Source organism: Gymnoscopelus braueri (genome assembly GCF_963280865.1).
Source record: "Gymnoscopelus braueri genome assembly, chromosome: 13".
Taxonomy (NCBI): domain Eukaryota; kingdom Metazoa; phylum Chordata; class Actinopteri; order Myctophiformes; family Myctophidae; genus Gymnoscopelus; species Gymnoscopelus braueri.
Genome location: NC_137615.1, coordinates 26,901,968 through 26,926,967, shown reverse-complemented (window position 1 = coordinate 26,926,967; position 25,000 = coordinate 26,901,968). Strand labels below are relative to the sequence as shown.

The following is a 25,000-nucleotide window of genomic DNA, read 5'->3' as shown; positions in this document are numbered from 1 at the left end:
TATTAAATAATTGTTCATTGTGCGAATAATATGTAAAGGTGAACAATTGTTTGTATTATTACTCATCTATTCCAGTCATTTCCTTATTGGAGCAATTACCTATATCCAGAGACTTCCCCTGTTTGGGGTCCGCCTGAAGTTTGTTGTAGTGGATTGTTGCTTCTCCCTGTAGAAGCATATAATAAAACATAATTAACAATACATAGTAACAGAATACAGATACACCTGTATATGAATAAAATAAGCTGTTATAAACCTATAGATACGTATTATAGTTACATCAATGTGGAGATCACTGTATTCAAAAATATATATATTTATGTCCATGAGGGAAAAAACACCTGACCTGGATAATAGATCTGCTATTTCAAATAGCCTAGGTATAAAACAGGGCTGAAGTGGTTAATGTATGTTTTATAATATCATAATTTATATCTGAAAAGTAACTATTAACTAAAGTTTTCAAATAATTGTAGTGGAGTAAAAGTACAATATTTGCCTCTGAGAAGTAGTGGAGTAGAAGTTAAAGTATTGGAAATTGGAAATACTCAAGTAAAGTACAAATACCTCAAAATTGTACTTAAGTACAGTACTTAAGTAAATGTACTTAGTTAATTTCCACCACTGCTGATATGCATATGGTCCACCCAGTCTGACCCTGTCCTCCACATCAATCTGACGTCTGTGCACGTAGCGAGTGTTGGTCTGTTACTGTAATATACGGTATATGTCACATTACATTCTATATTTACGGACATAAAATTATAAAATTATACAGTAATCCTTTTGAAAATATCCCATTACATTATAACAAACCTGGTCTGCTGTCAAGATACACACGTAGTAGTAGTGTGTGTGTGTGTGTGTGTGTGTGTGTGTGTGTGTGTGTGTGTGTGTGTGTGTGTGTGTGTGTGTGTGTGTGTGTGTGTGTGTGTGTGTGTGTGTGTGTGTGTGTGTGTGTGTGTCTATTATAGTATATCCCAAATGATTTGTATAATAGTATACTGTACATCAGCCAACAGTGTATTATATATGTCATTACCTGTGCGGCGATGCCTGGCGTGTGTGTCGTCTGTAAATGAAGAACCACAGGGCCAGAGCCAGGCTGGACCCGGCTACGATTGCCAATACAGAGACCCACAGAGCAGGACTTAGGACCACCAGGGAATCAGCCTGGATCACAGCATCAGTGGTTCTCAATGGCACAACAACCGGAAGGGTTGATTCTGGATGGAAAAGATTGGAAGATTTAAAATCCCACTTCAGAAAGAAACGTTTATGCATGTACACATGAGTTTTATTGCTCAGGAGAAGTAAGATAACTTAAATTGATTTCTTTTTTTGCAGCTGAGGAGATGCAGCTCATATCATCAGCTACAATTACAATAGGCATTTAGTAGACGCTCTTATCTAGTGCAAGATCGGAATAAGCAGAGTAAGCATGGACTCTAGCCAATAATCAACAAGGTAAATAGTCACATAAGTAGAGTTGCAGAGAGAAACTAGGATACCAGGTAAACAATGAACCTACTACAGTATTATCTGTCAAAAGTCAAAACAACATGCTAAATAATAATAGCATCTTAACAATATAACAGCTAAACACAGCAGGTGTGAGTTAAGTAGAGTGAAATAAACATTGATAATTGTATCTACAAAATTCAAAACAGACCTATTTTATATTTCGTTATATGACAGTCCTGCTGGCCGAAAACAACAAATTAGTTTAAAATTTGTTATTGTTGTGAACTACACTGTTGTACGATGAAGTACAAATCAGGAAAACTGGACAACTAGAACAACTCCACTCACGTGGACAACTGGACAACTAGAACAACTCCACTCATGTGTACTCACCTGTTGTTGGTTTAATCTGAGGAGCTCTAGGCTGGGGTCTGGTGTCTGACGGTGGCTGTAGCTGGACCTGTACCTGGATACAGTCGTTGCAGAGGTTGTCCCACTTGAAGCCAGGAGGACAATTCTTCCTGGCCATGGTGAAGGCAAGGCCAGTTCTGCTCTGTGTAGAGTCTGCTGCAGGGTAACACTGCTGCACTTGTGTTTGAGGCAGAAAATTACATGTAGTGAAACCAACTAATACTATGAGACAAGGGTGGAGAACTAAATTGAAATACAAGGAGATAGAGAGAAACAAGGATGAGGGGGTATGACTTGTGAAGTCAGTAGGGCCCTAACAGACGTTTCAGTTCCTCTAATTCATAGGAAAGGGTGAATCACTAAATGTGTCCCCTGGGCCGAGAGAGAGAGAGAGAGAGAGAGAGAGAGAGACAGACACAGAGACAGAGACAGAGAGAGACATACTGTAGAGAGAAACGGAGACAGGGATGGGGACCAAGATATAAATGTAGACACAGGTGGGGCATTGAAGGGTAGAATTCTAACATTATAACCTACTGCCTCTGCTTTGACATAACTTATCACATTTAAATACACACTTTTGTATTGCTTTATTAGTATTATTAGTGGCATAACATTATTAACATGAATATCATAGTAATTATTTGCACAGATACCGTCACTCAGAAACCACACATGTGACTTCTGTTTCAAGTATTGGTTCTTCTTCTCATAGCTGAAGAAATACAAATGAGACTAGTTTCATTCATGTCAGGCTAAAATTAAAATGACTCCATGTCGAACAAAGTGTGTGGCACAGTTGAACTACTGTAAAATAATCCACTCAAACAAATACATTTTGTCACACCAAGTGACAAACATGGTGAATCTTACATTTTATAGTAAGGAATTAGTCATGTAAGCAAAATAACACATAAGAGAGGCAAAGGAGGTCACGGTAGAGTTCAATGTTTTTAATAAACAATGTGCATAGGAAATTACATTTTCAAAAGTGCAGCATTGCGTGAAAACAGATACTACCTAAAAAGTACAAACTTCAAGGACATTGGTTTTGCTCACACAAAACATAGTAAAAAGTATGGCTTTAAAATAGATTTTTAAAATGTTTATCAACAGCCCTGAGTGTGACGTTGAAATGATTGTTTCATTAAGCAAAAAACAATGGTGTTCACAGGCATACATTATGAGTGTTGTTCCCAACTGTGGTCCTCGCGGACCACTGTTACAACTGAATTGCTTTCACAACAGGTATCATTGGCACCCAACCTGGCATTCTACTGTAGTTGTCTATTCAAGGACTAGTTATACTGGTAAACCAGGTGAATAATAACTGACAAGTAGGGTTGGAAACCACTGCACTATGAAGACCTTAAATGCTGATCAACTTGCTTCTGGGAGAGGATTCATTGTCTGACTCCAAGGCACAAATGATTGCAATCATAAAGACTATGAAAGAGTCACTAAGAATAAATACATCTCTAGTGATTTCAAAATACAATTTCTGATACAACACCCTGAGACTGAAATTCATCACCAATACCTGCAGCGGTCTTCCAGCAATGTGTGTACCATCGACAGCAAAAATTCAAGCAAACATTAAAAAGTAAATTAAAGTGATTGATTTTGCGTTTTTTAGCAAAGTACAGGGAAAAAGAACAGATCGCACTTTGTTCTGTCACACTCATAGTGCAATTTAAAAACTATCGCTCTCATTTACACACACACACACACACACACACACACACACACACACACACACACACACCTCAGGGCATGAAGAGGCGGGGCTGCATGCTGACGAAGGTGAAGTTGTAGTAAGGTGGGAGGCCCTGGTGGGCAGTGCTGTTGAACTTGTCCCAAACAAATGGAGGGAGATTGTCTTGTGTTGTGGGGCCGTTTAACGCCTCGGCGTGGAACTGCTCAGCCATGGAGTAATCTGTTACCTGGGTGGAGAAACAGGAGGCAGCCAAAGTGGCAAAAGGTGAAGTCAGAAGCTGCAGTTTTTTTTAAAAAAGTCATCTTTTGAAGTGTTCTGATTATACTAGAGTGTAGAGAGACAGGAAACATGGAGAGAATGGGGGAGTGACATGTAGTAAATGGTCTGGCTGGCCAGGAATCAAACTGGGGACTGACTGTCAGGCATTAGTGCCTTATGTGTTATGCACCATAACCACTCAGCTATTGGGTCAACCATAGACTCCTATTTCAATCTGTGGTTTCTGGTTTCAACCATAGAAGACAGGGAAGCACCATAGGAAGCACCATGGAAGACAGGGAAGCACCATAGGAGGCGCCATAGAAGACAGAGAAGCACCATAGGAAGTGCCATAGAAGACAGGGAACACGCACCATAGGAAGCACCATACTGTAGATGACAGGGAAGAACCATAGTATTTTAGGAGATATGAACACCCTTCACATTCTGTAAGTTGCCAGAGCTACTACCTTAGTGTCATAGCAGCCTCCTGGAGAAGGTTTTGTGGCCCTCAGGTCATTACGGCAGCAGATGGACTTACAGGGATCACCTTTGGAGTATGGATCCTTTTTGTACTCTGGTAAAATAAAAGCCAAAGGTCAAGAAGGGTAGAATTCTAACATTATAACCTACTGCCTCTCGCTTTGACATAACTAATCACATTTAAATACACCCTTTTGTATTGCTTTATTAGTATTATTAGTGGCATAACATTATTAACATGAATATCATAGTAATTATTTGCACAGATACCGTCAGCTTTCGGAAGAGTACTAGACAAAACAAAAAGTTATAAAAAAGTAATGTTATCCCTGTGCATGGTTGAGTATGATAACATGTACAACTGCTTAAAAATGCTCTGAATACTCTGCTATTGAGCACACCTAACCTGTATTACTAGTAGCATACACAGCATTTACTGTGAGTCTACTGTCATGTCATTGTCATCATCATAAGGCTGGGCGATAGGGATAAAATCAAATATCACAAGATGTTCGATATTTTGACAATAATATAGCTTTGTGACAATAATTGTCTTTTAAATTTTTTACAATGTTTGCATTGGAGCTTAAGCATCAGAGGTTCCTGTAGATGAACTACATTAAGGCCCAAAACATTTCAACAATAAAAAACAAAAATCAGTATCTTTGAATTATTTTCAAGAAAAGTATTTTTTCTTTTGTCAAGTGCTAGCACTTAATTCCTTGCTGCAAAAGAACGTTTCCTATCACCCCCCGGGTGTTCAACTTGAATATCGTCGCTGTCGGGTGGAAACCTGTCCAAAACCTTTACTTTTTTTACTTTGACAACAATCTACAGTACAAGCTCACAATGTGTTGCAAGCTTGTAGATCATCTATTTTTACTATTTATATTTTGCTTATTTACTCTTGTACACTCTTGACACTCTTGTACGATGAAGTAGGGCATTCATTTATGGAAAAACATAAAAAGTTGAAATATGGAGATACAAGGTTTCTGCCCTACAGCAACGACATGAAGAAAAACACACAACAACCCCACTGACTCAGTTGAACACGAGGAGTCAAAGCTACCACTAGCTGCAATAATGAGAAAAATGAGAAAGGAGCACACACCATTGAATCTCATGATGTACTTGAGGGAGTCCAGGTCCTTGACCACAGCCTGGTCACGGCGGAAGATCTTGGCTCTGGGGCAGAGGTTATAAGAGAAGTCGTCTCCAAACTCCTTCCACATCTCTCCATAGCCACTCATCATGTAGATCTTGTGGTGAAAAGGGACGTTGTAGGATGGCCAGAAGCCTGGGAGGAAAGAGACAAGAGATGAGAGCAAGAGAGAATGGGGGGAGATAAGATAAGATAAAACTTAACTGATCCCCGTAGGGAAATCTCTCTGACCCCTTACCACTGATTTGTTTTGATATCAATTGACTGTTATTGCATTTATTATGAGTTACTAGTATGGATGCATGATTCAACGAAATGATTAATAAAGCTAAATTTGCCATTACTTGTGATAAAAATAAAATAAAATAAAAAGTGCAGTAAAGTTAACTCTGTGGTATGTCTGTGTCTTACTCTACCTCTGCGTAGAGCCTGTGTCTGGTCAGAGAACTCCACCAGTCCTGGGATCTGCTCCACCACTGTCAGAGCACCATCGTCGATACTATGGCCGAGCTTCACTTTGCTGCGGTCCACCACCATGTACTGATTGTTGTATGTACCTAGAACACAAAGGTCACATATCATATATTATTTGGTGAGTGCTCTTATCCAAAGGGCCTTACAGTACAACCATTGTGGAAGTTGGGGGTAGGAAGTTGGAAAGATACTTTCTAATGAACCACATATCAGTTGACAAGACTTGACTTCCAGCTAACAGTGAACTGAGAAAAAGAAAAACGGAACTGAAATCTCAACCATGGGTACTGTACATGAAAAGGATCCATAAATATGTTTTGCATTATTGTTTGATGTGCATAACACCTTTTCAGAATATTTATTTCCTTTATTATGCATATTCAACTATTGACTTATTGTATGTTTTTTTTAAAGATCAGATCATTTGTATATTCAAGATCTTTCTGCAGAATTAATCAGAGATAGCTTTTTGGGTATACGCATCAAGAGGAGATTCTACAATGGTTACCACCTAACAGTTCCGCGCCCATTAACGATTTTTGGTGGCTGGCCGGAATTGGAAATGATCCAACAGACAGAGAAAAGTAGCTAACAAAAATGTCTGTTTCGGCACAACTGTATTTACAACTATATTATGCTCTATCTGCTCACCGGAGTTGTGCCTAGAGAAGGTTTTGGCCCACTCCTCCCCAGTATTTGCCAGGCTGTGAGCCAGTCTCACTCTCTGCCATGATAAAAGACTCTGGGGGATGATGAGGGACAAGAGGGAAGAGTTGAAGACATTGTTGGTGGTCTGGGTCATCATCAGACCACTTCCCAACAGATAGAAGTCATCCAGAGATACCAGGAAACCTAGGAGAGGGTTGGAGAAGGGCCGAGGAGATTGAGGGCAAGTGAGGAAGGGACAGGGAGTGACACAGAGAGACAGACAGAGGGAAAGAGACAACAATGGGTAAAGAAAAGACAGCTGATAAACCACTCTCTTTATTCAATGTTCACCAGTAAAATACATTCTAAAAGAAGAATTCAACCCTGTGAACACTTTTCTTTCAAAAATAACACAAACAACTTGTTAGTGTATTTTTAAAGAAAAATATACCTGTAACATATAGCCTTGTTATTAATAAGGAGGCTATATGTTACAGGGTAGAACAACATAGAGAGGGGAGAACCATGAGAGCCCCCCATACAGTGTATACTCCCAAAAAGGTCATGTTGTTGAAGAGGGTCTTTGACCTACCAGGGTAGCTGCTGAACGAGAGTTTCCCGGTGGCCGTGTGGGGCTAAGTGACATGGAAATCCCAGTGTTTATAGATGCGCATGGTGGCCGCATAAGTGTACCAGCTGGAATGGGCAAACAGTAGGTTCTCGAAGCCTGGCAACATCTGGTGCAAAGGAAGGTTGACAAAGAAGCATTAATGAAGGCTAAGATTCAAAATGTTGTCTTGCATTGTCATGTCAACAGTGGTAATTGGAATTTGCGTCAATGACACAGTACACAAACAACAGACATATCACACAGTACTCCTCACTGTATCTAACAACTAGGGTCAGAGTTCAAGGGCCAAAGGATCACTCAAAGGGTCAACGTTACATATTCCATGTCAACGAACAAAGTGCTTTTATTTATTCATTATTTAATGTGGCACCCACAAAGTGTCTTTGTGCCTTTGTTGAAGTTAAAGGAGCTCAACATCAGAAAAGGCACATTCTGTGCTATATTGGAGACCCATAATATTATTCCACTTTGAAAGATGAAAAGGGTTAGAGCTTGCTGTATATGAAGACACTTTATTCAGTCATGTTAACCACTTAACCCCTATATACTGTACTTAGTTGACCGGGGTCCCCCAGAGCTCTATACTTCGTCCACTCCTTTTCTCTCCTCTACACTAATCTCTTCGCCAAAAATAGCCGATCTAAACGCTCACAACACGTCACGTTGCAACGCATTGTGAGCATGTAGATCTGCTTGTCAAATGTTTGCCCAAGAATAGAAATACTTCATGAGGTTAAAATATATGTTTGAAATAATGAGTAAAATAGGTTTATTGATAAAGAACGTGTTACCAACATTCTGGAGAAGAGAAACTTTGAGAAACAAGCTGACCTTTATCAGTGCAGAGCAGTGTCCCATCGCTGGTAGATGGAAGTCTCCGAGGGGATGATTGGAGTTGGGAACCAGAGCTGGAATCAGATCTAGGAGGTCTCCCACTGCATTCAGGAACTGGATAGAAAACATGGACAGGGGCTGTGGGAAGGAAACCAGATAGACAGCTGTTAGTTAACACGCGGAAGATTTACTGAATATGGAAAGAGCAGGAGAGAGTCGACGCATAGTTAATTTTCCCTTGATCTACCCAAGACAACTAATTTATTTGTAAAGTGGTCTCATATGGTTCTTTATAATTGGTCATGAGATTGGAAGCAGCAAGAAAGAGAAACATTTTAGATTTTATAATTTGACTAAGATTTAAATTGAATTCTGACAGGTGTCAAGGTCAACACATACCCAAAATAGAATGACACAGTGTAAAAATGTGTAATAAACACATTTCAATAAGCACTGTGTGCTTATTGAACACAATTTATTTCACCATCATTTGGAACCAACTCTATAGGACTTTGTTTGTGTATTATTAAAGGCCTTTCTTGACAAAAGACCACATCCCTTTGTTCTTCATGGTGATAATACATTTACATTTCATGCTGATTGTGTAATAACATAATAAAGATTTTCTGAGTTGACTCTTGAAACAAGCTGTGCCTTTAAACGAATTCGACAGACCTTCTTCCCTTGTTTCTTGGCCCAGTGTGCAACTCCAGCCTGGAGTCCGTCCATCTGAGCCACTATGAACCCTGTGTGTCGCCACAGAGGATCCGAACTCTTATTCATTTTCACCTGTTCCCTCGTCCACATGTCCTGCTTCCTGAAAGCAAAACAATGTGAAGTGTCCTGAAGTGTCCATGGTGGTTTTTGCTCTTCCTCTTTCTATTTTTCAGTACTTCCATAATCTGCACATCCAAATACTAAATGATAGTGAAGTTGAGAAGTGGAGTTTACTATGCTCAGAATATGTGACTTATTCGGCAGTCAGTTGCTATACTTTGATTGGTGTAACATATTCACTATGCCAAGGTTTGGCAACAGCCTGAATAAGTTCTGAATAGTTTTTCTTAGCTTCATAACATATTTTGAAAAAACCCAGAAGGCATTTTTAATGATTGAAATGTTGTAACTCACAAGAAATAAAACAATGTAATGTAACCCATGGTCACCGGTTTGCCTCTCAGTACGCCCATGTCTACCTGTCATCATGACCATCTGAGCAGCTATCAGCTGGGTAAAGCTGAAACTGAAATTCCCCTGTACAATTAACAAAGGTCCCCCTCCCCATAGCTCTAGTCAGCCCATGAGAATGCATCCAAAAAGCATCCCTGCTAATGCAGTCAGTCTTATTAGACAATATGCTTATTGTCAGGCCAAACTATCTACTCCCATTACAGAGTGAGCTTCCCTGTTTGGCATCATGGTCATATGAGCTGACTGTAGCACAAGCTAGAGTCTTACCAAATAACTTTTGATATAATGATATAGAACTAGAAGAGACAGTGAAATGTGTCAGTTTATAAGGGCGTGGTGATACAAAGGAGCACCACCAAACTCACTTCATGAAGCTCTGAACTGCGCTTAAGACCTCTGGGCTGCTGATCAGCTGCGGGTACATATTGGCATAGTGGTCGATCATCTGCCTGTTGGAGTGACAAATCTTAATTTGGTAATACACATCAAAAGAGCGAAGCATAGCTTACTGAACGTTGTATACTAGTGGTTTTACTACTTTGCAGGATTTCCAGTAATGTTTCATTGATATGTAGGTGTATGGCTGTATATTCAGGATACCTACTGGGCAGTGAGGAAGCCTTCAAGGTACCCAGCTAGGAAGAAAGTGACTTCATCTGGCTCAGGTGTCTCCCCATATCCTGCACGAATCTCTAAAACACTCCAGCCAGAGCTGAAGAGGGTGTCATTGAGGTATCCATATGCATCCCCCTCTGTCTCAATGACACCCTCTTTCAGTAGGACAGTCTTGTGAGTGGGATCCCAATACACTGTGGCCGATGTCATCTCTGAAAATGATCAAGAACCATAATGAACATACACCCATTAAAATAGGTGGTAGGCCACTATGGTATAGATTTATTTACAACAATCATAGGCCAGTAAATGGGCATGATTTGGGGGCATTTAGCACTACAGGAATTAGGTCACTGGGGTAAACAGAAGAGAAGTCTGGGTTCCACATTTGTTCTGGAAGACTGGGCACTTTTTAGAGAAAAGACTGGGCGTAAGACTGGGCACTACTCTGATTAACAAATTGTAAGACTCTTTATGTTTTATGTGATATACTAAATACTTTAATAAACATAGTGACAGCTACCCTTCCTGTTGTGTTACTTACAACAAAATGTTTATGTGTCCATATTACTTATACGGTACCTCAAAACTACTACTAAACTGGGTCATTCACATATCACAGAATGAATTGCCTGGGTGGAAGACTGGTATGGGGCAGTTATTCAAATGCAGTTGAGTGCCCCACCATTCAATTTTTGAGTGACTTACCAAACATCAATGCTTCTTTGTTTAGGCAAATTACTGTAAAAATATGCTTTAGTCAGCGCTCAGCTTCAATCAGTATTATGTAAAGTCATCTTGTTGTAGTAGTCATGGACTCAGACCTGAATTTTAACACAGTTACAAAGTCAGCCTACTACTACTGAAATAAAATAAGCTTAATATTTAAGACAAACTAACTATCCCCGGTGCCCACTATGTTTTTGTGCCTAGATTTACCAAGTGCCCACTCTGTTTTGGTGCCCAGATTTCCCGGTGGCCACTCTGTTTTTCGTGCCCGGATTTACCCAGAGTTAGGATTTACACCACATGCCCATTCTACTGAGGTGCCCAGAGTTACTAGTCTAAATGCCCACAATGTTTTGGTGCCCACCACTTCATGTATTCGTCGCTGTAGAGTGGCAGCTAGTGTGCAGCTGTGGCACAAGTTACAAGTTATGTAGCCTACTTGCATGTTGTGCATGCATGCATGCAATGCAAGGCAAGGCAAGGCAAACAAAAACTACAACATCACTGTTATATGATTGTGATTGTGGAATCATTCGGCATGGTTCGAGAACACTGGTAAAATTAGCAGGTAGAAGAATACATTACGCTAGCAACTTCACAGCTTAAACCTGGACTAAATGATTTATTATGGTAATGCGGTATACTTAAGCCGCTTTTCCATCACAGCTTAAGCACGACACTGTCCAGTACAGTCCAGAACCGCACCGCACCGCTTCAAAATGTCTTGCGTTTCCATTGCACAAAAGTCCCCACTCGCAAAATCCCCACCCTCCCCTCCCCTCCCGAAGGAAATCAACGCCCCTTTCTTTAACACACCAACTTAGCCTCAGGCTACAGGGTTAGCCTAAATGCTAGCGTGCTTCCTCAGAGCTAGTTTGGCTCTTAAGTTATTATTTGGCCATGTTCACCCTGACTTTAATCTTCGCTATTGTTGGGAAGACCTGTGTGGTGTCTAAACACGTTGCCATCACTTATATAAAAAACATTATTAGCGTGTATCGTCTCACATTCATTGTTGCCAAGTTTAGCAGAAAAAAATAAGCAATCAGGTCTATGAAAACAATCCCAAAAGAAGCGACTATCTACGGCTATTTGAAAATAGCCTAGGTATAAAATAGGGCTTACGTGGTTAATGTATGTTTTATAATGTAATCATTTATATCTGAAAAGTAACTAGTAACTAGTAACTAATACGTTTTCAGATAATTGTAGTGGAGTAAAAGTACTACCAATATTTACAAGCAACTTTACAGAAAAATAAGCCCAATGTCGCTTATAATAAGTGGACATGGCAACACTGCTACCGTAGTGTTTACATTTTACAGAGACCTGAGTGGACAGACACAGCTGTGAGCCGACCAATCAGTAGCAGTCACAGCTTTAGCCCCGCTTAGCCCAGCTCAGACCTACCCAAGACTGGGTACTTTTTAGGCACCAGTTTAGTACCACTTACACACCACTCTACCCACTTCATTGTAGTGGAAACCGTTGCTGTGGTGGGCGGTGTGGGGTGGGGCTAGGTAAGTCCATGTATATGGAAAGCCGCCTTTACTGTCAGTGTGAGCACTGGCGAAGACCACGGCCATATTTAATAAAACAACGATATACAACCTCTTCTTTAAAAACATATTTTGCTTGTAGTCAAAAATAAAATGCTCTTCGTGGCAAAAGAGCAACTGTTGCGTCGAAAGATCGTCAACTTAGCTGCCTATGAACCAAACACAAGGGAGTTGAAACCTGAAAGTCCCTAAAGATTGAGGAAGGTTTCCTTATTGGTGGATACAATAGGCTCAATATGCACAGCAGCCATATTGGAAGGAAATTGGGCCTCTTCCTTAGTTTCTTCAGGTGTTACCAATGATACTAATGAAGGCTCTGTTCCATTTCATGTAGCACAGTGGTTCTCAAACTTTTTTTTAATTTCAAGGACCCCCATAACTCTGAGAGTGTACAAATGGAACCAAATGGACCCTTACGGGTCCATTTGGTTCCATTTGTACCCGTAAGGGTCCATTTGGTTCCATTTGTACACTGTAAGGGGCAATTTGGAACCCCCTCAAGGAACCATGAGGGTCCCTGGACCACACTTTGAGACCCACTGGTGTAGCAGAGTGTTTCCAGTGAGACAACAATACCCTGACTCTGTTTGACCAGAATGGAACAGAGCCTTAATTAGTATCAGTGGTAACACCTGTGAAGGAAGTAAGAAGAGGCCCAGTTTATTTCCAATATGGCTGCTGTGCATAGAGCCTATTCAGAACGATTCCTGGTTGGCTATAGCCTGGCTCCACCCCTCTGTACGACGAATCGGGATCGGGACAATCCAGTATGAACCAATCGCGTTGGTTCATAGTGGAGTCCCACTTTGGCCACGCCCCCATCTCAGAACTCCGCTGCATTGAGAGGGCTTTCAGACTGAATAATGGAGTGAAACGAAATGAAAATTCAGGCTGAGTGTCAGGCTAGGTTGGCTAGCCTCCCATCGAGGACTCGTAATCTAAAGGAATAAATAAAATCAATGTCACGAGTTTACTCTGACTGACGTTAGGTGGTGACAGGTATGTGTAAATATGGGAGGACAGAAAAACGTACCACCCCAGATGGGACTCGAACCCACAATCCCTGCCTTAGGAGGGCAGTGCCTTATCCATTAGGCCACTGGGGCACGTAATTCAGCCTGGTAAAGCCCCTCCCTCTGGAATTCTCATTTCCATTTGATTTCAGGAGTGAAATAAAATACAAATGAGATTTCTGGAGGGAGGGTTTACCAGGCTACACGTAATCCGCAATGACCATGGATTGATATTTGATTGTCATAGTGGCGCAGTGTATAAACAAGGGGGTTTGAACATAGACATATAAAGGTAGACGCCTCATTCGGCTCTGAAGCGTCTGTATCTCGGGCGCGCTTCCTGCTTCCGCAGGGCTGCCGTGTACGTCACACACGCGGAAGTTCGGTAGGCCAATCAGAGGCAGGTGGGGGCGGGTCTTTTTGTAACCCAGCTCTTAACCCTTTGAGAGGCAGCAGCTGACAGCTGTGCGCACGCGCAGCATCTAGTTAGTTGGAACTTGGCAAACTCCACACTCTATTTGTGAAATTCAAATAAGAGACATGGTCCTTTTTCATATCAAGGTCCATTATTTATTCAGCATTTGAGTCACGGAACACCGTTTGATAAGCTTTAGCCTCTCACACCCAAAACGTAGAATATGTTATCGTTCGATAAGCTGTTGTCAAAATAACAATTGTTTACGTTCTCTAATTGTGTACTTGTTTAGTAAGTAATGCAGATGTTTAACAATTTGACTCTTGACAGTGTGAAATGTTATACTCAAGATTTAAAGATCTATAAGGGTCCATTTGGTTATTATCAACTCTCCATCATTTAGCTGGGTACCACCTGGAACCCCCTCAAGGACCACTGGTGGTTCCCGGACCACTGGTTGAGAACCATTGCACTGACAAGTCCCGGAAAAGACGCACTGTGATTGGCCAGTAGTCAACGCACTGTGAGCGCTGTGATTGGCCAGTAGTCACTTTGAGTGACAGGTTCCCTGCGGAAGACGGAAGAGCCGCCGTGTATTGCGATACAAGTCGCCCCAATGAACTGCAGAGGCCAATGAGGTATCTAGGTTTCTAATATCTATGGGTTTGAACCCCAGCGGCGGTGCCATTGTTGCCTTCAATGTCTCTCCATCATGCTGTATCTACTGTACTTGTTTCTCCTTCTCCTGTTTTTAACTGCTGTACTGTCTTTAGCGACTGAATTTCCCCCATAGGATCAATAAAGGTCTTATCTCATCTCACTTGAACAATTACTGCCCCAGATGTGTTTGCTGTTGGTTTGAAAGCAAACTAAAGAAATCTTGACACATAGCACACAAACATCAAAACTGAGATTATTTTTATCATTTAATAAAGAGCATTTTCACATTCACACACACTTTCAAGTCAATGTAGCCTAATAGTTTGCGACCATGATTAGTAATAATCAAACACCAAGATAAAGTAAAAAAAAAAGAAAAAATAACAGCTTTATACATTTAATAAAATACCCTTTGTCTCAACCATTTACATTCTGATCTACTGCTTTGCTTTCAGGAATGATCCTTCATGCTTTATTCCTTCTTGTAAAATAGGACTTTTAATAGCCTCTGTATGAAGCTGCTGGGAACACTTTTAAACAAAACAAAATAATCCCCCTCCCCTGAAAATATATATATATATATATTTATTTTTTGATAGGTAGTGTTAAGGTTCACATGGTAAAAAAAAAGAAGTAATTATACCACTACTTAAACCAATATAATTCTCTAGGAACTCATGTGTAAACAAAAAATATAAGACACACATAGGCATTTAGTAGACGCTCTTATCTAGTGCAAGATCGGAATAAGCAGAGTAAGCATGGACTCTAGCCAATAATCAACAAGGTAAATAGTCACATAAGTAGAGTTGCAGAGAGAAACTAGGAATGAACCTACAGTATTATCTGTCAAAAGTCAAAACAACATGCTAAATAATAATAACATCTTAACAATATAACAGCTAAACCCAGCAGGTGTGAGTTAAGTGGAGTGAAATAAACATTGATAATTGTATCTACAAAATTCAAAACAGACCTATTTTATATTTCGTTATATGACAGTCCTGCTGGCCGAAAACTACAAATTAGTTTAAAATGAGTTATTGTTATGAACTACACTGTTGTACGATGAAGTACAAATCAGGACAACTGGACAACTCCACTCACGTGTACTCACCTGTTGTTAGTTTAATCTGAGGAGCTCTAGGCTGGGGTCTGGTGTCTGACGGTGGCTGTAGCTGGACCTGTACCTGGATACAGTCGTTGCAGAGGTTGTCCCACTTGAAGCCAGGAGGACAATTTTTCCTGGCCATGGTGAAGGCAAGGCCAGTTCTGCTCTGTGTAGCACTGCTGCACTTGTGTTTGAGGCAGAAAATTACATGTAGTGAAACCAACTAATACTATGAGACAAGGGTGGAGAACTAAATTGAAATACAAGGAGATAGAGAGAAACAAGGATGAGGGGGTATGACTTGTGAAGTCAGTAGGGCCCTAACAGACGTTTCAGTTCCTCTAATTCATAGGAAAGGGTGAATCACTAAATGTGTCCCCTGGGCCGAGAGAGAGAGAGAGAGAGAGAGAGAGAGAGAGAGAGAGAGAGAGAGAGAGAGAGAGAGAGAGAGAGAGAGAGAGAGAGAGAGAGAGAGAGACATACTGTAGAGAGAAACAGAGACAGAGACAGAGAGAGACATACTGTAGAGAGAAACAGAGACAGGGATGGGGACCAAGACATAAATGTAGACACAGGTTGAAGGGTAGAATTCTAACATTATAACCTACTGCCTCTGTTTTGACATAACTAATCACATTTAAATACACCCTTTTGTATTGATTTATTAGTATTATTAGTGGCATAACATTATTAACATGAATATCATAGTAATTATTTGCACAGATACCGTCACTCAGAAACCACACATGTGACTTCTGTTTCAAGTATTGGTTCTTCTTCTCATAGCTGAAGAAATACAAATGAGACTAGTTTCATTCATGTCAGGCTAAAATTAAAATGACTCCATGTCGAACAAAGTGTGTGGCACAGCTGAACTACTGTAAAAGAATCCACTCAAACAAATACATTTTGTCACACCAAGTGACAAACATGGTGAATCTTACATTTTATAGTAAGGAGTTAGTCATGTAAGCAAAATAGCACATAAGAAAGGCAAAGGAGGTCACGGTAGAGTTCAATGTCTTTAATAAACAATGTGCATTGGAAATTACATTTTCAAAAGTGCAGCATTGCGTGAAAACAGATACTACAATAAAAAGTACAAACTTCAAGGACATTGGTTTTGCTCACACAAAACATAGTCAAAAGTATGGCTTTAAAATAGATTTAAAAAATCAACATCCCTGAGTGTGACGTTGAAATGATTGTTTCATTAAGCAAAAAACAATGGTGTTCACAGGCATACATTATGAGTGTTGTTCCCAACTGTGGTCCTCGCGGACCACTGTTACAACTGAATTGCTTTCACAACAGGTATCATTGGCACCCAACCTGGCATTCTACTGTAGTTGTCTATTCAAGGACTAGTTATACTGGTAAACCAGGTGAATAATAACTGACAAGTAGGGTTGGAAACCACTGCACTATGAAGACCTTAAATGCTGATCAACTTGCTTCTGGGAGAGGATTCATTGTCTGACTCCAAGGCACAAATGATTGCAATCATAAAGACTATGAAAGAGTCACTAAGAATAAATACATCTCTAGTGATTTCAAAATACAATTTCTGATACAACACCCTGAGACTGAAATTCATCACCAATACCTGCAGCGGTCTTCCAGCAATGTGTGTACGATCGACAGCAAAAATTCAAGCAAACATTAAAAAGTGATTGATTTTGCGTTTTTTAGCAAAGTACAGGGAAAAAGAACAGATCGCACTTTGTTCTGTCACACTCATAGTGCAATTTAAAAACTATCGCTCTCATTTACACACACACACACACACACACACACACACACACACACACACACACACACACACACACACACACACACACACACACCTCAGGGCATGAAGAGGCGGGGCTGCATGCTGACGAAGGTGAAGTTGTAGTAAGGTGGGAGACCCTGGTGGGCAGTGCTGTTGAACTTGTCCCAAACAAATGGAGGGAGATTGTCTTGTGTTGTGGGGCCGTTTAACGCCTCGGCGTGGAACTGCTCAGCCATGGAGTAATCTGTTACCTGGGTGGAGAAACAGGAGGCAGCCAAAGTGGCAAAAGGTGAAGTCAGAAGCTGCAGGTTTTTTTTTAAAGTCATCTTTTGAAGTGTTCTGATTATACTAGAGTGTAGAGAGACAGGAAACATGGAGAGAATGGGCGAGTGACATGCAGTAAATGGTCTGGCTGGCCAGGAATCAAACTGGGGACTGACTGTCAGGCATTAGTGCCTTATGTATTATGCACCATAACCGCTCAGCTATTGGGTCACCCGTAGACTCCTTTTTCAATCTGTGGTTTCTGGTTTCAACCATAGAAGACAGGGAAGCACCATAGGAAGCACCATGGAAGACGGGGAAACACCATAGGAAGCACCATAGGAAGCGCCACAGAAGACAGAGAAGCACCATAGGAAGCGCCATAAAGACAGGGAAACACGCACCATAGGAAGCACCATAGATGACAGGGAAGAACCATAGTATTTTAGGAGATATGAAAACCCTTCACATTCTGTAAGTTGCCAGAGCTACTACCTTAGTGTCATAGCAGCCTCCTGGAGAAGGTTTTGTGGCCCTCAGGTCATTACGGCAGCAGATGGACTTACAGGGATCACCTTTGGAGTATGGATCCTTTTTGTACTCTGGTAAAATAAAAGCCAAAGGTCAAGTAGATAAGGCAGCTTTCAGAAGGAGAGTACTAGACAAAACAAAAATTTATAAAAAAGTAATGTTATCCCTGTGCATGGTTGAGTATGATAACATGTACAACTGCTTAAAAATGCTCTGAATACTCTGGTATTGAGCACACCTAACCTGTATTACTAGTAGCATACACAGCATTTACTGTGAGTCTACTGTCATGTCATTGTCATCATCATAAGGCTGGGCGATAGGGATAAAATCAAATATCACAAGATGTTTGACCAAATACCCCTATCGATATTTTGACAATAATATAGCTTTGTGACAATAATTGTCTTTTAAATTTTTTACAATGTTTGAAAGTATAAAAAGGCCAAAGTGATTAAAATCCCAGACCATATCTAGTCTCATATCACGATATCCCGCATTGGAGCTTAAGCATCAGAGGTTCCTGTAGATGAACTACATTAAGGCCCAAAACATTTCAACAATAAAAAACAAAAATCAGTATCTTTGAATTATTTTCAAGAAAAGTGTTTTTTCTTTTGTCAAGTGCTAGCACTTAATTCCTTGCTGCAAAAGAACGTTTCCTATCACCCCCCGGGTGTTCAACTTGAATATCGTCGCTGTCGGGTGGAAACCTGTCCAAAACCTTTTTTTACTTTGACAACAATCTACAGTACAAGCTCACAATGTGTTGCAAGCTTGTAGATCATCTATTTTTACTATTTACATTTTGCTTATTTACTCTTGTACACTCTTGACACTCTTGTACGATGAAGTAGGGCATTCATTTATGGAAAAACATAAAAAGTTGAAATATGGAGATACAAGGTTTCTGCCCTACAGCAACGACATGAAGAAAAACAAAAACAACAACAACAACCCCACTGACTCAGTTGAACACGAGGAGTCAAAGCTACCACTAGCTGCAATAATGAGAAAAATGAGAAAGGAGCACACACCATTGAATCTCATGATGTACTTGAGGGAGTCCAGGTCCTTGACCACGGCCTGGTCACGGCGGAAGATCTTGGCTCTGGGGCAGAGGTCATAAGAGAAGTCGTCTCCAAACTCCTTCCACATCTCTCCATAGCCACTCATCATGTAGATCTTGTGGTGAAAAGGGACGTTGTAGGATGGCCAGAAGCCTGGGAGGAAAGAGACAAGAGATGAGAGCAAGAGAGAATGGGGGGAGATAAGATAAGATAAAACTTAACTGATCCCCGTAGGGAAATCTCTCTGACCCCTTACCACTGATTTGTTTTGATATCAATTTACTGTTATTGCATTTATTATGAGTTACTAGTATGGATGCATGATTCAACGAAATGATTAATAAAGCAAAATTTGCCATTACTTGTGATTACTTGTATCATTTTTTTTACCAAAATCAAATCAAATCAAATCAAAATAAAAAGTGCAGTAAAGTTAACTCTGTGGTATGTCTGTGTCTTACTCTACCTCTGCGTAGAGCCTGTGTCTGGTCAGAGAACTCCACCAGTCCTGGGATCTGCTCCACCACTGTCAGAGCACCATCGTCGATACTATGGCCGAGCTTCACTTTGCTGCGGTCCACCACCATGTACTGATTGTTGTATGTACCTAGAACACAAAGGTCACATATCATATATTATTTGGTGAGTGCTCTTATCCAAAGGGCCTTACAGTACAACCATTGTGGAAGTTGAGGGTAGGAGGTTGGAAAGATACTTTCTAATGAACCACATATCAGTTGACAAAACTTGACTTCCAGCTAACAGTGAACTGAGAAAAAGAAAAACGGAACTGAAATCTCAACCATGGGTACTGTACATGGAAAGGATCCATAAATATGTTTTGCATTATTGTTTGATGTGCATAACACCTTTTCAGAATATGTATTTCCTTTATTATGCATATTCAACTATTGACTTATTGTATGTTTTTTTTAATGATCAGATCATTTGTATATTCAAGATCTTTCTGCAGTATTAATCAGAGATAGCTTTTTGGGTATACAGTACGCATCAAGAGGAGATTCTACTGGTGGTTCTACTAATGGTTACCACCGAACAGTTCCACGCCCATTTTAGGTGGCTGGCCGGAATTGGAAATGATCCAACAGACAGAGAAAAGTAGCTAACAAAAATGTCTGTTTCGGCACAACTGTATTCACAACTATATTATGCTCTATCTGCTCACCGGAGTTGTGCCTAGAGAAGGTTTTGGCCCACTCCTCCCCAGTATTTGCCAGGCTGTGAGCCAGTCTCACTCTCTGCCATGATAAAAGACTCTGGGGGATGATGAGGGACAAGAGGGAAGAGTTGAAGACATTGTTGGTGGTCTGGGTCATCATCAGACCACTTCCCAACAGATAGAAGTCATCCAGAGATACCAGGAAACCTAGGAGAGGGTTGGAGAAGGGCCGAGGAGATTGAGGGCAAGTGAGGAAGGGACGGGGAGTGACACAGAGAGACAGACAGAGGGAAAGAGACAACAATGGGTAAAGAAAAGACAGCTGATAAACCACTCTCTTTATTCAATGTTCACCAGTAAAATACATTCTAAAAGAAGAATTCAACCCTGTGAACACTTTTCTTTCAAAATAACACAAACAACTTGTTAGTGTTATTTTTAAATAAAAATATCTCCTACCCTGTAACATATAGCCTTGTTATTAATAAGGAGGCTATATGTTACAGGGTAGAACAACACAGAGAGGGGAGAACCATGAGAGCCCCCCATACAGTGTATACTCCCAAAAAGGTCATGTTGTTGAAGAGGGTCTTTGACCTACCAGGGTAGCTGCTGAACGAGAGTTTCCCGGTGGCCGTGTGGGGCTCAGTGACATGGAAATCCCAGTGTTTATAGATGCGCATGGTGGCCGCATAAGTGTACCAGCTGGAATGGGCAAACAGTAGGTTCTCGAAGCCTGGCAACATCTGGTGCAAAGGAAGGTTGACAGAGAAGCATTAATGAAGGCTAAGATTCAAAATGTTGTCTTGCATTGTCATGTCAACAGTGGTAATTGGAATTTGCGTCAATGACACAGTACACAAACAACAGACATATCACACAGTACTCCTCACTGTATCTAACAACTAGGGTCAGAGTTCAAGGGCCAAAGGATCACTCAAAGGGTCAATGTTACATATTCCATGTCAACGAACAAAGTGCTTTTATTTATTCATTATTTAATGTTGCACCCACAAAGTGTCTTTGTGCCTTTGTTGAAGTTAAAGGAGCTCAACATCAGAAAAGGCACATTCTGTGCTATATTGGAGACCCATAATATTATTCCACTTTGAAAGATGAAAAGGGTTAGAGCTTGCTGTATATGAAGACACTTTATTCAGTCATGTTAACCACTTAACCCCTATATACTGTACTTAGTTGACCGGGGTCCCCCAGAGCTCTATACTTCGTCCATTCCTTTTCTCTCCTCTACACTAATCTCTTCGCCAAAAATAGCCGATCTAAACGCTCACAACACGTCACGTTGCAACGCATTGTGAGCATGTAGATCTGCTTGTCAAATGTTTGCCCAAGAATAGAAATACTTCATGAGGTTAAAATATATGTTTGAAATAATGAGTAAAATAGGTTTATTGATAAAGAACGTGTTACCAACATTCTGGAGAAGAGAAACTTTGAGAAACAAGCTGACCTTTATCAGTGCAGAGCAGTGTCCCATCGCTGGTAGATGGAAGTCTCCGAGGGGATGATTGGAGTTGGGAACCAGAGCTGGAATCAGATCTAGGAGGTCTCCCACTGCATTCAGGAACTGGATAGAAAACATGGACAGGGGCTGTGGGAAGGAAACCAGATAGACAGCTGTTAGTTAACACGCGGAAGATTTACTGAATATGGAAAGAGCAGGAGAGAGTCGACGCATAGTTAATTTTCCCTTGATCTACCCAAGACAACTAATTTATTTGTAAAGTGGTCTCATATGGTTCTTTATAATTGGTCATGAGATTGGAAGCAGCAAGAAAGAGAAACATTTTAGATTTTATAATTTGACTAAGATTTAAATTGAATTCTGACAGGTGTCAAGGTCAACACATACCCAAAATAGAATGACACAGTGTAAAAATGTGTAATAAACACATTTCAATAAGCACTGTGTGCTTATTGAACACAATTTATTTCACCATCATTTGGAACCAACTCTATAGGACTTTGTTTGTGTATTATTAAAGGCCTTTCTTGACAAAAGACCACATCCCTTTGTTCTTCATGGTGATAATACATTTACATTTCATGCTGATTGTGTAATAATAACATAATAAAGATTTTCTGAGTTGACTCTTGAAACAAGCTGTGCCTTTAAATGAATTCGACAGACCTTCTTCCCTTGTTTCTTGGCCCAGTGTGCAACTCCAGCCTGGAGTCCGTCCATCTGAGCCACTATGAACCCTGTGTGTCGCCACAGAGGATCCGAACTCTTATTCATTTTCACCTGTTCCCTCGTCCACATGTCCTGCTTCCTGAAAGCAAAACAATGTGAAGTGTCCTGAAGTGTCCATGGTGGTTTTTGCTCTTCCTCTTTCTATTTTTCAGTACTTCCATAATCTGCACATCCAAATACTAAATGATAGTGAAGTTGAGAAGTGGAGTTTACTATGCTCAGAATATGTGACTTATTCGGCAGTCAGTTGCTATACTTTGATTGGTGTAACATATTCACTATGCCAAGGTTTGGCAACAGCCTGAATAAGTTCTGAATAGTTTTTCTTAGCTTCATAACATATTTTGAAAAAACCCAGAAGGCATTTTTAATTATTGAAATGTTGTAACTCACAAGAAATAAAACAATGTAATGTAACCCATGGTCACCGGTTTGCCTCTCAGTACGCCCATGTCTACCTGTCATCATGACCATCTGAGCAGCTATCAGCTGGGTAAAGCTGAAACTGAAATTCCCCTGTACAATTAACAAAGGTCCCCCTCCCCATAGCTCTAGTCAGCCCATGAGAATGCATCCAAAAAGCATCCCTGCTAATGCAGTCAGTCTTATTAGACAATATGCTTATTGTCAGGCCAAACTATCTACTCCCATTACAGAGTGAGCTTCCCTGTTTGGCATCATGGTCATATGAGCTGACTGTAGCACAAGCTAGAGTCTTACCAAATAACTTTTGATATAATGATATAGAACTAGAAGAGACAGTGAAATGTGTCAGTTTATAAGGGCGTGGTGATACAAAGGAGCACCACCAAACTCACTTCATGAAGCTCTGAACTGCGCTTAAGACCTCTGGGCTGCTGATCAGCTGCGGGTACATATTGGCATAGTGGTCGATCATCTGCCTGTTGGAGTGACAAATCTTAATTTGGTAATACACATCAAAAGAGCGAAGCATAGCTTACTGAACGTTGTATACTAGTGGTTTTACTACTTTGCAGGATTTCCAGTAATGTTTCATTGATATGTAGGTGTATGGCTGTATATTCAGGATACCTACTGGGCAGTGAGGAAGCCTTCAAGGTACCCAGCTAGGAAGAAAGTGACTTCATCTGGCTCAGGTGTCTCCCCATATCCTGCACGAATCTCTAAAACACTCCAGCCAGAGCTGAAGAGGGTGTCATTGAGGTATCCATATGCATCCCCCTCTGTCTCAATGACACCCTCTTTCAGTAGGACAGTCTTGTGAGTGGGATCCCAATACACTGTGGCCGATGTCATCTCTGAAAATGATCAAGAACCATAATGAACATACACCCATTAAAATAGGTGGTAGGGCCACTATGGTATAGATTTACAACAATCATAGGCTAGTAAATGGGCATGATTTGGGGGCATTTAGCACTACAGGAATTAGGTCACTGGGGTAAACAGAAGAGAAGTCTGGGTTCCACATTTGTTCTGGAAGACTGGGCACTTTTTAGAGAAAAGACTGGGCGTAAGACTGGGCACTACTCTGATTAACAAATTGTAAGACTCTTTATGTTTTATGTGATATACTAAATACTTTAATAAACATAGTGACAGCTACCCTTCCTGTTGTGTTACTTACAACAAAATGTTTATGTGTCCATATTACTTATACGGTACCTCAAAACTACTACTAAACTGGGTCATTCACATATCACAGAATGAATTGCCTGGGTGGAAGACTGGTATGGGGCAGTTATTCAAATGCAGTTGAGTGCCCCACCATTCAATTTTTGAGTGACTTACCAAACATCAATGCTTCTTTGTTTAGGCAAATTACTGTAAAAATATGCTTTAGTCAGCACTCAGCTTCAATCAGTATTATGTAAAGTCATCTTGTTGTAGTAGTCATGGACTCAGACCTGAATTTTAACACAGTTACAAAGTCAGCCTACTACTACTGAAATAAAATAAGCTTAATATTTAAGACAAACTAACTATCCCCGGTGCCCACTATGTTTTTGTGCCTAGATTTACCAAGTGCCCACTCTGTTTTGGTGCCCAGATTTCCCGGTGGCCACTCTGTTTTTCGTGCCCGGATTTACCCAGAGTTAGGATTTACACCACATGCCCATTCTACTGAGGTGCCCAGAGTTACTAGTCTAAATGCCCACAATGTTTTGGTTCCCACCACTTCATGTATTCGTCGCTGTAGAGTGGCAGCTAGTGTGCAGCTGTGGCACAAGTTACAAGTTATGTAGCCTACTTGCATGTTGTGCATGCATGCAATGCAAGGCAAGGCAAGGCAAACAAAAACTACAACATCACTGTTATATGATTGTGATTGTGGAATCATTCGGCATGGTTCGAGAACACTGGTAAAATTAGCAGGTAGAAGAATACATTACGCTAGCAACTTCACAGCTTAAAACCTGGACTAAATGATTTATTATGGTAATGCGGGTATACTTACTGTCAGTGTGAGCACTGGCGAAGACCACGGCCATATTTAATAAAACAACGATATACAACCTCTCATTTAAAACATGTTTTGCTTGTAGTCAAAAAATTAAATGCTCTTCGTGGCAAAAGAGCAACTGTTGCGTCGAAAGATCGTCAAC

At 40.6% G+C, this 25,000-nt stretch overlaps 2 protein-coding genes and 1 pseudogene across 4 annotated transcripts in view; all 3 read right to left on the bottom strand.

Moving 5' to 3' along the window:
- Positions 1 to 1,993, bottom strand: part of LOC308099486 (PRKCA-binding protein-like) — a gene marked incomplete at its 5' end in the record, with an annotated part of 8,234 nt that extends 6,241 nt beyond the window's left edge. Inside the window, one exon of the mRNA XM_080448230.1 lies at positions 1,858 to 1,993. Coding sequence (XP_080304356.1) covers positions 1,858 to 1,993 — 136 coding nt within the window. The remainder of the gene's footprint in view (positions 1 to 1,857) is intronic.
- An 820-nt stretch (positions 1,994 to 2,813) lies between these two features.
- Positions 2,814 to 12,362, bottom strand: LOC308098116 (phospholipase B-like 1; annotated as a pseudogene). The gene is made up of 11 exons (XR_013935145.1): positions 12,173 to 12,362; positions 9,881 to 10,103; positions 9,642 to 9,725; positions 8,761 to 8,902; positions 8,083 to 8,223; positions 7,213 to 7,357; positions 6,624 to 6,824; positions 5,915 to 6,055; positions 5,448 to 5,633; positions 4,321 to 4,427; positions 2,814 to 3,818 (listed from the first exon to the last, which is right to left on the bottom strand). The product of XR_013935145.1 is annotated as a phospholipase B-like 1 (transcript).
- LOC308098117 (phospholipase B-like 1) lies at positions 2,814 to 24,947 on the bottom strand. 2 transcript variants are annotated; one of them, XR_013934265.1, is made up of 12 exons: positions 24,853 to 24,947; positions 23,470 to 23,692; positions 23,231 to 23,314; positions 22,350 to 22,491; positions 21,669 to 21,809; positions 20,799 to 20,943; positions 20,204 to 20,404; positions 19,484 to 19,624; positions 18,985 to 19,170; positions 17,912 to 18,018; positions 17,158 to 17,403; positions 2,814 to 3,640 (listed from the first exon to the last, which is right to left on the bottom strand). XR_013934265.1 is itself a non-coding variant. In XM_080446352.1 (11 exons), exons 1-11 carry the CDS (start codon positions 24,884 to 24,886, stop codon positions 17,227 to 17,229), a joined length of 1,581 nt encoding a protein of 526 aa, XP_080302478.1. In that variant the 5' UTR covers positions 24,887 to 24,947; the 3' UTR covers positions 16,716 to 17,226. The 2 variants fall into 2 exon arrangements, 1 of the variants encoding a protein (XP_080302478.1); XM_080446352.1 differs by lacking the exon at positions 2,814 to 3,640 and having other exon boundaries at positions 16,716 to 17,403.
- Positions 24,948 to 25,000: the final 53 nt, after the last annotated feature.